The 14,938-nt window shown below is 43.4% G+C and overlaps 1 protein-coding gene and 1 long non-coding RNA gene across 19 annotated transcripts in view; one reads left to right on the top strand and one right to left on the bottom strand.

The window, feature by feature from the left end:
- Positions 1–12,788, bottom strand: part of LOC118553332 (uncharacterized) — a 63,365-nt gene extending 50,577 nt beyond the window's left edge. For 6 of the 9 annotated variants that reach the window (XR_013445624.1, XR_013445626.1, XR_013445621.1 and 3 more), the window contains exon 1: positions 12,536–12,670. This is a non-coding gene — a long non-coding RNA (uncharacterized LOC118553332). The other 3 variants (XR_013445623.1, XR_013445620.1, XR_013445625.1) reach the window with 2 other exon arrangements.
- A 156-nt stretch (positions 12,789–12,944) lies between these two features.
- FBXW11 (F-box and WD repeat domain containing 11) overlaps positions 12,945–14,938 on the top strand; it is a 122,178-nt gene continuing 120,184 nt past the window's right edge. For all 10 annotated transcript variants that reach the window (XM_036120313.2, XM_036120310.2, XM_036120308.2 and 7 more), the window contains exon 1: positions 12,945–13,193. In XM_036120313.2, coding sequence (XP_035976206.1) covers positions 13,149–13,193 — 45 coding nt within the window. In that variant the 5' untranslated portion in view covers positions 12,945–13,148. The remainder of the gene's footprint in view (positions 13,194–14,938) is intronic.

Below are 14,938 nucleotides of genomic sequence, written 5' to 3'. Positions count from 1 at the left end.
ATTGGATTTGGCAATAATTCTTAGATATGACACGAAAAGCATAGTCAACAACAACAAAAAATATGTCAAAATTTATCTTTCATGCATCAAAGGAAACTATCAACAGAGTGAAAAGGTAACCATAGAATGGAAGAAAATATTTGCAAATTATGTATCTTCTAAGAAATTAATATCCAGAATACATAAAGAATTCCTATAACATAACAACAACAAAAAGCTGAAAAAACTGGATTAAAAAAATGGGTAAAGGACTTGAATAGACATTCCTGCAAAGAATGCCAATAAGTACATGAAGAGATGCTCAGCATCACTAATTATAAGGGAAATGCAAATCAAAACCACAATGACATACCACTTCACACCTGGTAGGACATTTCTTATCAAAAACAAAACAAACAACAACAACAAAACAAACAAAAAAAAGAAAAAAACCCAGAAAATTACAGGTGTTGGCAAGGATGTGGAGAAATTAGAACCTTGTGCAGTTGCCGGTGGGAACGTGAAATGATACAGCTGTTGTGGAAAACAGTACAGCAGTTCCTCAAAAAAATTAAAATTACCATATGATCCAGAAACTCTACTTCTGAGTATATACCCCAAAGAGCTGAAAGCAGGGATTTGAAGAGTTATTTGTACAGCCATGTTCATAGCTGCATTATTCAGCAGAGCCAGAAGGTAGAAGCAACCCAACTGTGAATCAATGGAAGCATGGATACACCAAATGTGGCCTATACCCGCAATGGAGTATTACTCAGCCTTAAAAAAGGAAGGATTTCTGACACGTTACAACATGGATGAACCTGAAGATAGTATGCTAAGTAAAATGACCCAGTGGCAAAAGAACAAATACTATGCGATTCACTTTATGAGGTACCTGAGTCAAATTCATGGAGCTAGAAAGCAGAATGGGGGTTGACAGGGGCTGGGGGAGGGGGAACGGGTAGTTAGTGTTTAATGGGTAAGAAGTTCTGGAGATGGATGGTGGTGATGGTTGCACAACATGAATGTACTTGATGCCACTGTCCTGTGCACTTAAAAATGTGCCAAATGATGAATTTATGTTAGGCCTATTTTACCATAATTAAAACATGAAAGAAAAAGAAAAAAAAGAGGAAAGGAAGGACTCCGAGAGCCTTTGAGGGAGTATGGTCCTGCTCGTAGCTTGATTTCAGACTTCTGGCCTCTGGAACTGTGAGGGCACAAATTTCTGTTTGAGGCCATCAAGTTTGTGGCAATTTGTGGTGAAAGCCACAGGCAGCTAATAGAGATTGAGACTGCAGAAGGGAAGTTAAGACAGAAATGGAAACGGAAGACTCAGGTAGAAGAGCCCAGGCACTACATCATTATGATGAAGAGCTAGGGCAGCACCCCTCTGAGTGAGGCTGGGAACTGCGGACCGTGTGGCACTAGCTCAGTGAACCCTGGTACTCCCAGGCCAGTTGTAGGCGTGAATGGCCAATGGCAGCAATCCCAGCTTGATAGAAGTATAGATACCCATGGCCTCAGACCCCTCAGGGATGAAGGTCTAGGACACCCTCAGAGGCAAGCCCTCTAGAACAGCAGAAGTGTTACAGTCAAGGTTGAGGAGGATCTAGAACATGTAGAGAGGAAGATGACAAATTACTTATAGCCTTGGGATCAACTGCAGCATTGGGGGCTGCAGCTCACCTCTCAAACCTTCCTCTTCTAAGTCTTCCCCTAGAAATTGTGACTAATCCCAATCTTACAGAGGCTGTGACAGGATGACCTTAATGTTAAATACAAGTGGATCTGGGCAGTGCTTGGGATGATCTATAACAGACACTGTTAGTGCTCCACCCACATCCCTGTAACCTCCTCCCACGATTCCATGTGCTTTCTTTTCTAATGGCCCATACTAACTACAGCAGACCCTGGAACAACACGGGTCTGAACTACATGGGTCCACTTAAGTTATACACGGATTTTTTCCCCAATACAATACAGTACTATAAATGTATTTTCTCTTCCTTGTGATTTTCCTAATATTTTTTCTCTAACTTACTGTATTTTAAGAATACAGTGTACAATACATATATAAAATCTGTGTTGACTGTCTTTGTTTTTGGTAAGGCTTCTGGTCAATAGTAGGCTATAAGTTAAGTTTTGGGAGAGTCTAAAGTTATACATGGATTTTCAACTGCAGAGGGGGCTGGCAACCCTAACCCCCACGTTGCTCAAGGGTCAAATGTACTCTTTCTCAAGGGTGGCACTCCTATTGATGCAGCTTTCCTGAAGCACAGAGAGCCAGAAGTGTCTGAAAGCTGACTGACTGCTCCAGGACTAGGAAAGTTAGGACCAGCTCTGGGGAGTGACATCCCAGAACATCACGCAGGATCAGCCTGAAGCTGAAACTCCACTCTATGGGATTCTGCCTGAGAGTGCACCTTCCCTTTCTTGGTTCCCCACTCCCTAACGGGTTTCTCTTGGGAGTACTTCTTAATAAAGCCCTTGTGCAGTATCCTCATCTCAGGGTCTGCTTCTGGGGAACCCAACCTGAGGCAGGGGAGAAAATGTCCTGACTTGCCCAGTTATAATCTGGCACCTGTATCTCCTAAGTGTTTCATGTCAAAGGCTGGTATCTTTTCTCATGGGCACCTTCTGGGCTTCCTATTATTCTCTGGCTAGCTCCCTGAAACCTTCCTCCCCTCTTAATCTCCTACTTCTTATGCTCTACCCCTCACAGGGGACACCTGTAGGGATCACTTCCTCCCTCTAGATGGCCCTCTTGGTCAGCAACCATTTCAAGACAATGTTTTTGTGGAATCCCCAGCTGGCCCCCACAAACATGCATGTTTGCCCCTCAGAATTTTGGAAGGCAGGCCCTTCCGGAGACGGGTACTTTCTCTCTATGGCCCCAGGCTATGTCCACTCAGCCTTTGGCCTGCCCACATATTCACGTTTGCAGACATGAATGAGGAACCAGTGCCCATGTCTCCAAACTCAAGGGGACACACTTCAGTATCTGAGTGGTCCCTAAGGCACCCTGAGGTGCATCTGGGCAGTACTGGGAGGGAAGAATTCTCTAAATGTTCTTCCATCTCAGCAGATCAGTCTATAGGCCTCTCCAGTCCACCCTCAAAGTGGGGGATGGGCTGAAGAGCTGGCAGAACTTGTTTTTGGACAACCTTCTTCACAGGCCTTCCAAACTTCATCTAGAACTTTGCATTAAAATGGCACCTATTGTTTTCAGGTTCAAGGCCACAGCGGAAACTCCAGACTAAAAGAGTCCCCTTTTTACATCCTGTTGTGTAGATAAGGCTCCTGGTACATATACTTTGCTCCAAGTTTGGTAATTCTGAGCCACTACTGGTTACAAAGCTCCTCCAGTGGGGAGAAAAAAGGGAGAATCAGGCACACAACATGCCCATTCAAGTGGGAGGGAACAGAATAAGGCCACCAACAAGAGACTGTACCTGCATACACAAGCACAACTCATTGGGATTAATGCCGGAAACCTCGGGCCTATAAATTCTGTGTGCCAGCAGCTAGAATCTAGTTCATCAGGAAATCCCAAATAACTTCATCCCTCTTTACCTGTTCTCTGCTGGCCTGTTTCATCAGAATTTAGGATACTCCTCAGGATAAATTTTTCAATACTTGGAACCCTCCAAGCAGCTTAGGGCCTTACAGAAGGGCCTGAGTTAGGCTCCAGCAAAAAAGTTCACACTAGAGTTGAATTATGCACTGCCCTGCCTCTCATTTTGTACCCTGCTTTCAAGCAACCATCTCATCCTCTCTAGGATGCAAGAACTGCCAGAGAGAGGGACATGCAAGCATGAAGGAATGGACCTGTTCTGGGAAACGTGAGGAGACAGAACGGAGGTGAGGGAAAGCAGAGTGAGAAACAAAGTTGGAAAGATGTACTGGAGTTAGACTGTGAACAGTCTTCAGTGCTATAGTGGGTAGCCCACCACGGAGCTACTCAGGAGTGAGGACTGGGACAAAGAGATTGGCTACCTGATGGTTATTTTAACCGGTATGTCCTTAGTTATTATTGAAGGGAAATCTTTTCTAAATCCAATTCTTTCACATCTATGTCAAAGACTTCTTGGCAAATGTCTAGTTTTGTTCAAGATCCTAGACTTGAGTCTGGCACTGAGGATACCAAGGCCCTTTCTGCAGTCACCACAGTGATCTAGAGCAATGATCTTTGACTTTTTTTCCTCTTGTAACCCCAAAAGAATTTTGAAACATTATGTAATTACTCATTTCTTAAAATACCTAAATTTTTCAGCATAAATTTAAATAGTTCAGAATATGATTGTCAGTGTATTATAAATACTGACATTTATTTTATTTATTTAATTTTAAAAGATTCATTTAGAGAGAAAGAGAGCTCACATGGGCAGGGGGAAGGGCAGAGGAAGAGGGAGAAAGAGAAAGAATCCTCAAGCTGACCCCTGCTGAGTGTGGAGCCCAATGTGGGGCTCCATCCCAGGACCCCAAGATCATGACCTGAGCAAAAATCAAAAGCTGGCAACTTGACTGAGCCACCCAGGCACCCCAATAAATACTGACCTTTAAAAATAAAGCTGTTAACTTTTCTCAATGAATTTAAATATATAGTAATTTCATACCATTATCCTTTTAAATATACATGAACAAGCTGTTTTCTGATAGGAGGAAATTTTATATCCTTTTTTCCCTCCTTAATTCATATCTCCATTCCATTTCCCCCCAAAATTTTATGCTTGAAAGTCTTATTGCTCACCTTATCCTACTTCTCTTCTGCATGTTGTGTTATAATTTTTATTTTTGGTGATCCCAGGCTTGGAATGTTAGCAAAAAAGCTTTCTGCATTTAAATTATCATTGTAATTGTTATTAAATGCATTTGGCCAAACAATAAGTACATGAACATTTTGATAATGACTACACAGAATTTTATTACAGCTACATCTTTAAACCAACCAATAACTAAAAAAATAGTTTGCATATCCATGCATGAATATTACTTATTGCTAGAATGAGATGATTTCGCATCAAATTTATTTTTAGGTCACATTTTTATAGATGTTAGTACTTAAAAGACTTGTTTGTACAAGAAGAATGAAAGTTGTCTCCTAGCAATGTTATACAACTTCTTTGGATTCCTTCAATGTTATTACGTTAAAAATTACATAGTGATCGGTCAGCAAAATTATTTTAAATTATCATTAAAACTTAATTCAATCATCACTCAATTTTGTTGAGAGCAAAGTACTGGAAATCACCTGACTAGTAAAAGCATTTTTTTCTATCATCACTGGAGAAATTCACTTTCTCAATTTCGGGAAAGCATACTTAAAAGTCTTTATCAAGAATTAGGAAATAATTATTAATTAAACCCAGGTAGCAGAGATGATCCTATGTACTTACACATTCTACTTCATTTCCTTTTTTCTAGGCGGACAGGGAGAGTATGTTGCTTGGCCTCCCTTGCAGCTTCTCCAGGCCGTGTGATTCGGTACTGACCACTGCACAGTGAGCAGGAATGATGTGCTTCTGAGATAAGGCAGTTAATAGCTGGGTGACCCTCCCTTCTGTCCCCTCTGTCCAGCCATATCGGAGACCATGAATTCCAGACCGTGTAACAAGATAGAAGGCTAGATAGCCCCTTTGGACTTTGCACGAACAAAACAGGTGTGTTAAGACATTATGTTCCCAGGGTGTGGAAACTTAGTAATGTGTCAGCTTGGCTAGGCTGAGCCACATTTCCCTGAATTTTGTTCCTGTGTTTCTGATTAGGGTGGGCCACAAGAGAGTAGAAGTAAAACTGAAGTCATTTTATAGCCCATATACATTGTCATTGATCTGCTCCCATACCTCCTTGGTGTGAAGAGTGGCTGGGTCTGCAATCACTCCAAGTTCCCTTACAGCCTCCTTTAGCTTCCCTGATTCCTGGGCCATGGTTGTGTGTTCAGCTCTTTGACAAAGGGCTCCAGCCTCTGCAGGACAGCCACACCACCAAGGTCAGAGGCAATGAGAACTGACAGGTTTCAGTCCATCCTTATGGACTCCAGTTTGGCTTATGCTTGCTCTCACACATCTTATTTCCATCTTCCCTTCCTGACTGCCTGCCCCAAGGTCTTTAGATCCAGTGCCGACTGTGAAGACAACAGGCTTACAGAGATTGCTTAATTAGATTTAACAATTACATAAGGTCAACTCCTTGTAAGAAATCCCTTAATACACTCAGTGGTTCTGCTTCTCTGACTGAATTTGGACTGATACATAGGGTTGCACAGGATTAATTTGCTACTGTGGCATAGTGTATTTTATTTTGACTAATATAACTTTTCTTTACTCTTTCACTTGGAGATATCTTCTTTCACCTGATAAGTTTAAAAAGGGTTGGGAAACACAAATATTAATTTCAATACATGTTTGCCAATAAATTAATTGGTGAAATGTTTCTATTTATGTGCTTTAAGTGTATCTTCCTAAAAATTGTAAAACTAAAGATATAACTCATCTAACATCTATTATTGACAAAGCCAGTCTACACTATCAAACCAGTCATCCAAAAAGACTGTCAAAAACTTTGGCTGTTTTTCAGTTCAAATAAATGTGCTAATCTGTATTTTATGATAACTACCTTATTTTTGATTCTATAGATGGATAAGACATGGAGCCTAGTCATATGGATAAATACAGTGCTGCTATCTTTAATACTTCTTTTTTTAAAATTTATTTATTTTAGAGAGAGAGAGAGAGAACATGAGTGGGAGGGACAGAGGGAGGAGAGGAAGAGAGAATCCCAAGTAGACTCCACACTGAGTGCAGAGCAAGACGCAGGGCTCGATCTCATGACCATGAGATCGCAACCTGAGCCAAAACCAAGAGTTGGATGCTTCACCAACTGTGCCACCCAGGCACCCCTTTAGTACTTCTTACCACCATTCTCTTTTTTAGAGTTTCACAAGATTCTCCCCTAAGAGAACTGCATTCTTTGACATCTGTTGGAAATGAATTAAGTCAAAATTTCAGCGCAAGGAACCTGGCTGGCTCAGTTAATTGAGCATGTGACTCTTGATCTTGGGATCATGAGTTCAGCCCTACATTGGATGTAGAGATTACTTAAAAAAAAAAAAAAAAGGCAAATAACAATATTTTAAAAAGTGGAGGCGCCTGGCTGGCTCAGTTGGTGTAGCATGCAACTTTTGATCTTGGGGTTGTGAGTCTGAGCCCCATGTTGGGCACAGTTTACTTAAAAAAAAAAAAAAAAAAACTTAAAAAAATTTCAGTGCACTATCCCACTCTATAATGTATCTGAATTCAAAAAACCCATTAGAGGTCAAATACACCATTTTAAAATGCCAGTCTTTACCTTCAACAGTATTCAAAAGAAAGGGAAAGACCTAAAGCCCTACCAAGGGTTTATGGTGCTTTGAGTAAAAGAGAGTTCACTGAGTCGAATATGTTGAACTAGCTCACTTGCTCTCTCTTTGTGCATCTCTATTAGTTATCTATTTCTGTGTAACAAATTAACTCAAAATCTAACAGCTTAAAATAACAAATATTCATTATCTCCTAAGTCTCTGTGGGTCAGGGATCCACAAATGACATAGACCATTGGTTCTGGCTCAGGGTCTCTCATAAGATCAAGATGTCGAATGGGGCTACAGTCATCTGAAGGACTGAATGGGGCAAGAGGAGCCACTTCTCAGGTGACCCCTCTCACAGGCCTGGCAAGACAGTGTGGGTTTTGGTAGGTGGCTTCAGTTCCTTACCAGGTGGACAGCTCCACAGGGCTGCTTGAGTATCCTCATGACATGGCAGCTTCCTTCCCCCCACCGAGAGAGTAATCCAAGAGAAAGCTAGGAGGATGCCACAACACCTCATGATCTAGTTTTGAAAGTCACATACCCTCACATCTGCCATATTCTTTTTTGGGAAAATTTGATATAAAGAATTATTGTTTATATTACAAAGCTTTAATAATTGAAACAGTATGGTACTGACATAAAGACAGACACAAAGATCAATGAATCAGAATAAAGAGACAAGATAAAAGCCTACACTTACATGCAATTAATCTATGACAAAGGAGGCAAGAATATACAATGGGGAAATGACAGTCTCCAATAAATGGTGTTGGGAAAACTGGACAGCAACATGCAAACTAATGATACTGGACCACTTTCTTACACCACACACAAAAATAAACTCAAAATGGATTAAAGACCTGAATGTGAGACCTGAAGCTATAAAGCTCCTAGAAGAAAATATATATAGGCAGTACCTTCTCTGACATCAATCTTAGCAACATTTTTCTAGATATGTCTCCTCAGGCAAAGGAAACAAAAGCAAAAATACAATATTAGGATTATACCAAAATAAAAAGCTTTTGCATATCAAGAGGAAATCATCAACAAAATGAAAAGGCAACCTACTGAATGGGAGAAGATATTTGCAAATGATATGTCCAATAAGGGGTTAATATCTAAACTATAGAAATAAGCAACTCAACACCAAAAAAATTTGATTAAAAAAATGGGTGGAGAACCTGAATAGACATTTTTTCCACAGAAGACATACAGATGGCTAACAGATCCATGAAAAGATGCTCAACATCATTAATCATCAAGGAAATGCAAGTCAAAACCACAATGACATGTCATCTTATACCTGTCAGAATGACTAGTATCAAAAAGAGAAATGACAGGTGTTGGTGAGGATGTGGAGGAAAAGGAACCCGCTTACACTCTTGATGGGAATGTAAATTGGTGTAGCCACAGTGGAAAACAGTATTAAGGTTCCTCAAAAAAGTAAAAATAGAAATACCATATGATCCAATACTCCACTCTTGGGTATCTGCCCAAAGAAAACGGAAATACTAATCTGAAAAGATACATGAACTGCTATGTTTATTGTAGCATTTACAAAAGCCAAAATATGGAAGCAACTACAAGTCCACTGATAGAGGAATGGATAAAGAAGATGTGGTATACATATACAATGGAATATTACTCAGCCACAAAAAAGAATGGGATCTTGCCATTTGGGACAACATGGATGGACCTAGAGGGTATTATGCTAAGTGAAATAAGTCACAGAAAGACAAATACCATACGATTTCACTTATATGTGGAATCTAAAAAACAAAAGAGGGGCGCCTGGGTGGCTCAGTTGTTAAGCATCTGCCCAGTGTCCTGGGATCGAGCCCCGCATCGGGCTCCTTGTTCGGCGGGAAGCCTGGTTCTCTCTCTCCCACTCACCCTGCTTGTGTTCCCTCTCTCGCTGTGTCTCTCTCTGTCAAATAAATAAATAAAATCTTTAAAAAAAATAAATAAAAAATAAAAAACAAAAGAAACAAAAAGCAGAAAGAACTATTAACTAGTAACAGGGTATTAAGCACTAAGGGGCAAAGACAACGCTAAATACAGAAACAGCGGTTATAGGGAGCAAGCACTACCTTTAGGGCTGAGGCAGAGTACCGAAGGAAGAAACAAACTTGGAAGAGCCCTCCCACCTCCACTGCTAGGCTGAGATTCAGACCTCACTGGGGAGAGGTTAGTTATGGGCCATTGGATGGTTGAAGTTTGCTGAGGTGCTACAGGTTGCGTCTGGCAGGCAGGAAACTGCCCACTGAAGTGTCACTGAATTCACTGGGAAGCCACCCTCTGAATGTCCTAGCCACCTGTGTGTGTGTAATGTTGGGGGCGGGGGGAGGGAGGTATGGTTCTGCAAACCATTTGCTTCTGTACACAAAAACAAGAAGGAAAATAAAGTATACTAGAACTAGGAAGAGAAGATCCTTCATTTGCCTGTGTTCCTCTAGGGCTCTCTATTGACAAAATTAAGTGTTGCGCCAGCTGGCAGAGAAGAAACATTCACAGGGTCCTAGTTGGACTCCAGTATTCCAAAGTATGTAAAAGAAGAATGGAGTTTGGAACTGAGAGGCTATAAATTGGTAACGGCAAACATATGGTCTGAGGCACAAAAGTTAATGTGCTGATTATCAAGTGCTCTCCAAGACTCCACTAAGTGTGTTTCATTATATATACAGTATGTTTACCATACTGTCTTTGTATAATCTAAGCAACTCTGAATTCTGAATATGTTTCGGACCTCAGGGTTTCGGTTAAGGGATTGTGGACCTGACCACTTTGCTGTTAGTGGGTCTTGTAAACCCCAGAGCAGAGCTATCTGAAAAACTGGGGGAAATATGACTCAAGGTCTTCTGCCTTTAGTGATGACCAAATCTAATCACTAGTTGGCTTCCAGCCTGAAGCAGTTAAAATACCTGAGAACCTGAGTTCTTGTCTGACATAAGTAATAAGGCTTGGCTCAGCTTGCCTCTCATATAGCTTGGGTAAAGCTTCTATCAATATATGACTTTTTAATCACATTGAGCTCCTGGAATTTGACCTAAAAGTATTTTTTCCTCTTATGGTGGGATATGGTTTTAATAAAAGGACAGAAACCTTATCTCCATTACAGTTCTAACAGCAGGGGTTGCAAATTCAAATCTCTCTATGGGTTAGGCACACAAATTAAGTGAGTGGAACATGCAGATATAAGACAACAGGGAGCACTGGGGACAGGAGAAATCTATAGAGCACATGCTTCATGTAAAAAAGGCAGTTGCTACTTAACCCCTGAATATTGTTGCCACACATAGCCAAAAAGCCAGATAGTCTGAGTTTTCAAGAGAAGATGGAAATTCAGACTTTAAAATGTGAAAATGTCAAATTTTAAAACAATAAAAATGCTGTAGGGTAAACATACATATTGGGGAATTCAGCTTGTGACTCCTACCCTAACCCTATGTGCTAGGTCCTGTGGCAAATGCTGGTACCTCAGGGGTCTTGGTTGGCTGTTACATTAGTAGTCCTCAATGAACCTTGACTCTCGGCATTCACAACCTTGCATAGTCCCTTTCTACATGGACTCTGGGCTTGGTTGTATGACTTGCTTTGGCCAATGGGACATTAGCAAGCATGGTGCGACTGAAGGCTTGATAATCATTTGCTCATTGGGGCTTGTCTTCTTGGAAGCTAGTCACCATGCAGAAGCTTGAATAAGACACCAGGTGAAGAAGAGAGGCCCTGGAGGATGAGAAGCCATTTTGACGAGCTCCCAGCTGATTGCAGTCTCATGAGTAACCTCAGTATACTATGTGGGCCCAGCTGTGTTCAGTCAACCCACACAGTTGTAAAAATAAACCACTGTTATTTTAAGCTACTCAGTCTTGGGCATGGCTTATTATGATACACCATATAACTGAAACAAGAGGTCATTTATTCTAACTCCTGTTTTACTAACCAAGGCCCAGGCAGGGGAAGGGGCCTAGTGAAATTCAGACAGCAAGTTAGTGGCAATAACTTTCTAATTCTGTGCTCTTTCTTCCTATTGCTTTTCTTTTAATTCTTTTGGTGGAAAGCACCAGATAAGGACTACGAAACTTCAAACTCTACCGGCGTGGAACTTACACTGTGCCCTGCATGCATACAAATTACTGTAATAACTTGATCCTTAGAAATGGAAAGATTTCTAGGTCATTAAGGCCCCTCACTTGACAGGTGCAGAGAATTCAAAACACTAGAGAAAGAGAAAAGCAGCCTCTGATATTTGGAAGCTGGCCTGGTACAATTATCCAGGCTGTAATGTTACTAGATGATAGATGGCCCTCTTAGGTAGGCCTTGTGCTCTCCTGTTGAACAGAATTTCACAGAATGTAAACATCAGATGGGGCCATTCTCTGACTGTGGATAGATCAAGACAGAAACAAGATCACTCCTTAATTATATTTGAACGCAGATAAGTCACAACAATGTCCAAACGGTAAAAAATGACCGAACATCCCCCATCCTGATGAGGGGTTCCTGCTTCTTTAGCAATTACAGCTTCAACCTCAATCTACTGGTCCCTTGTTCCAGGCATGATTGAGATGCTCAATCATAGAATCACCCCCACTTCCTGACAGCATCTAATCCAGAGTAAAGCCCCATTTCCTTAAATCCTCTCCCAAAACACGTAACAACTCTTACCGAGACGCCTATAATTTCTCATGGTGGGTATTCTTCCTCACTGCAACCAGTAATAAACTCAACTTGTTCAATCAGTATGTATCTGGTGGTCTTTGGTTAGCGGGCACTAATAGACCTGACAAAGTTCACACAGAGCTGAAGGCAGAATTCACTAGGAGTCTCCAGCTGCGGTCCTTCTTAGCGCCTACTCTTTTGGTTAATGTCTGTTTTCCCACCACTAGAATCGGAGCTGATTCCCAGTGCCTAGGCTGGTACCTGGCAGAGGTTGGAAGTTTAAAAAATAAATATATTCTGAACGAAGGAATAAGAGGGGCTCAATATACACAGGTTCCCTTTCATCTCTCAGCTCCTCCCAGTTCGTGGTGCGTACAGACAGCACCACAGTTCATCTCCATAAACCCACTTTCCCCAACGAAATTTCCAAACCCCTCACTTCTGGGATGCCCATACTCGCAGAGCCTCTCCCTTGGCCGAGCTTCTCTCGCTTGTTGCCCCTCCCACACCTGAGCCCCAAGTCCTCCTAACGCATCTAGAACCCACCTGTCTTCATCATCTGTCCCTAGCACCAGACGCTCACGGACCAGCAGCGCCGCTACCCAGACGTCGACTAGGCACTGCGGCATCGACTGCGCATGTGCGGAAATCGGTCTCACACTCAGGATCTCTGACGAGTGAAGAGTTACCTCTGAGTTTCCGTCCCGGTCTCAGTCGCCTGGGGCTGCCAGGAAGTCAGGAGAAACTAGCCGGAAGGAGAACCCGCGCGCAGGGCTTTCCGGGACATGTAGTCGTGGAGTTTCCGAGGCCCTATTTTGAGGGAGACCTTAATTCTTTAGGTTTGCACGTCCCACAGTCACAGTCCAGTGCTACTTCTGCTCAGAATTCAGCTTCGGACTGCCAAGAGAGAGTAGCCTGGTGTTGACTTCTCGTTCCCACAACGCTCTGCGGGGCCCCCGGCGCCTGCTGGGAGCTGTAGTCCTCGGTCTGCGTACTGCGTTCGCCGAGGGGGAGGGTGGAGCTGCCGGCGGCCCGGGCGGGCTGGCAGCTAGAGTGGGTACGATAGCCGCCTCCGCTTCTGCCGCCTCCGCCGTCGCCTCCTCCGCCCGGGCCGTTCGCTGCTGCGCGGGGAGAGCGAGGCGGGGCCGCCGGGGCCGCCATGGAGCCCGACTCGGTGATTGAGGACAAGACCATCGAGCTCATGGTGAGTGCGGCCCGCTGGACCGTTCTTCCGTCCGTCCGGCCCCGGGCGGGCCTGCCCACCTCAACGTCCGGCGCGAGGCGGGCCCTGGCCCTTTCCCGCCGCCTTGGCCGGGACCTGGGCCCCCGCTTTCCTGGCCTCGGGGCCGGCGCGGTTGCTCCGGATCCCTGGAGATCTCAGGCCAGACCTGGCCCGGCCCCCTCCATGCTCCTCGGTTCTCCTTCCTCCCTCTGTCCTATATCCGGGCCCATCTCTCGAAGGACCCTCGCTCGATTATGCTGTGGCCTTAGCTCACACTCGCTCTAGCATCTCATTCTCCTTCTCTTAGAAGGGGATTTTCCCCCCGAATTTCTCCGGCCCAGGCCTGCACCGCTCTTGGAAGCCCCACTCAGGCCGAATGAGATGGTGGTGGGAGGGGGGGTACGGAGGAGATCGATCAGGGCCTCGGTCTCCGCATCCTAGTAGGGGTCTCAGCAGCCTCTCCTCAGCGTAGGGGTGTGTGGATTCCGGAATAGGCCCTACAGGGGTGGAGGTGGGGAGCTCTGGGGTTTGAGGCTGTGACGGATAAGGGGCCTCTTTCCCGGGCCCCTGTGGTGTCCGGCTTCTCGGACAAAGGGTTTCCTACTCCGCGGTGAGGGATGTTTGCATAGCAAGGCCCCAGGTACTCTGGATTCCATCTCCCAGGGAAGGGAAACCGTAACTTCGTGTTTCCCAGCGTTGCTTTGGGAAGATGGGGGAGGGGAGCTTCTTCTCATCACTGCCGCCAGTTCTTTCTTATTAAAAAAAAGGGGGGGGGGGAGAGAATCCTAGGCCCCTGGGGAAGCGCTCACTCTTCTGTTACAAACCATTGGTAGCCATGCCAGACTCCCCGGTCCTACGGATACCCCAACCGCTTTCCGTTTTACGACTTGGAGCCAGAAGGGGTTTTTAGAAACAGAACTATCAGAGAGTGGCTAGTAGAAGCGAAGAATTTGCTGCTTGGTGGATGATTTGGTGGAAGAAAAGAAACATGGCAGCTATTACCTGCCAATTTGAGCGTTGGGGAAATCAAACTGGGCTCTGGAGAGTTGGGAGGAGAAGTCTTTACCTCAGCAAACGGACATGCCCAGGGTTTCTTCCTGTGGAAACCTTGACAGTTTCTCTGTATCTCTCCTAACACAGTAACAGCCTCTACCCCTGGGTTGAGAGGAAAGGTGAAAGAATCTACTTAACCCAGCAAAATGTTTTCCTAGCCAGATTTCTCCAGTGTGAAAATGTTTATTGAGTCAGTGATTCCACTGGGTAGGGTCGGTGACATCAGAGCCACTTCCCCCATTTAATGCTATAAATAATAAATGGTGACACTGAAAGTCTGTTGGATAGCTGCATGGTTTCTGTGGATGATGGTATCTGGGGAGTTGAGATGCATGTTTTAAAAATGGAAGTACAGTAGCATAAACACACAGCTTAATATTTGCTGTCCTTTGCATAATCCACAGAACTAGACTTCTCCAATATTCTTTAAAACTAGAAAAAAAAAACAGCTTTGGTCGTTTCTGCTTTGTGTGCAGACATATGTGCTTGCTTTTTAAAGGATATTGTCATGTGTGAGTTTTTATTTGCTTTTCATTATTAAGTAATTTTTCCTTTTCAGTATAATTTATCAAACTATTATTGTAGCGAAGCCTTTGATGTTCTAGAAATTTTGTAGTGGGTTATTTTGGTAAAATCTCTTATTGGAATTCCATATATAGTACATATTTTTACAG

Source organism: Halichoerus grypus, chromosome 2, assembly GCF_964656455.1.
Source record: "Halichoerus grypus chromosome 2, mHalGry1.hap1.1, whole genome shotgun sequence".
Taxonomy (NCBI): Eukaryota; Metazoa; Chordata; class Mammalia; order Carnivora; family Phocidae; genus Halichoerus; species Halichoerus grypus.
The sequence above is the reverse complement of the archived record's forward strand: the minus strand, read 5'-3'. Positions and strand labels throughout refer to the sequence as shown.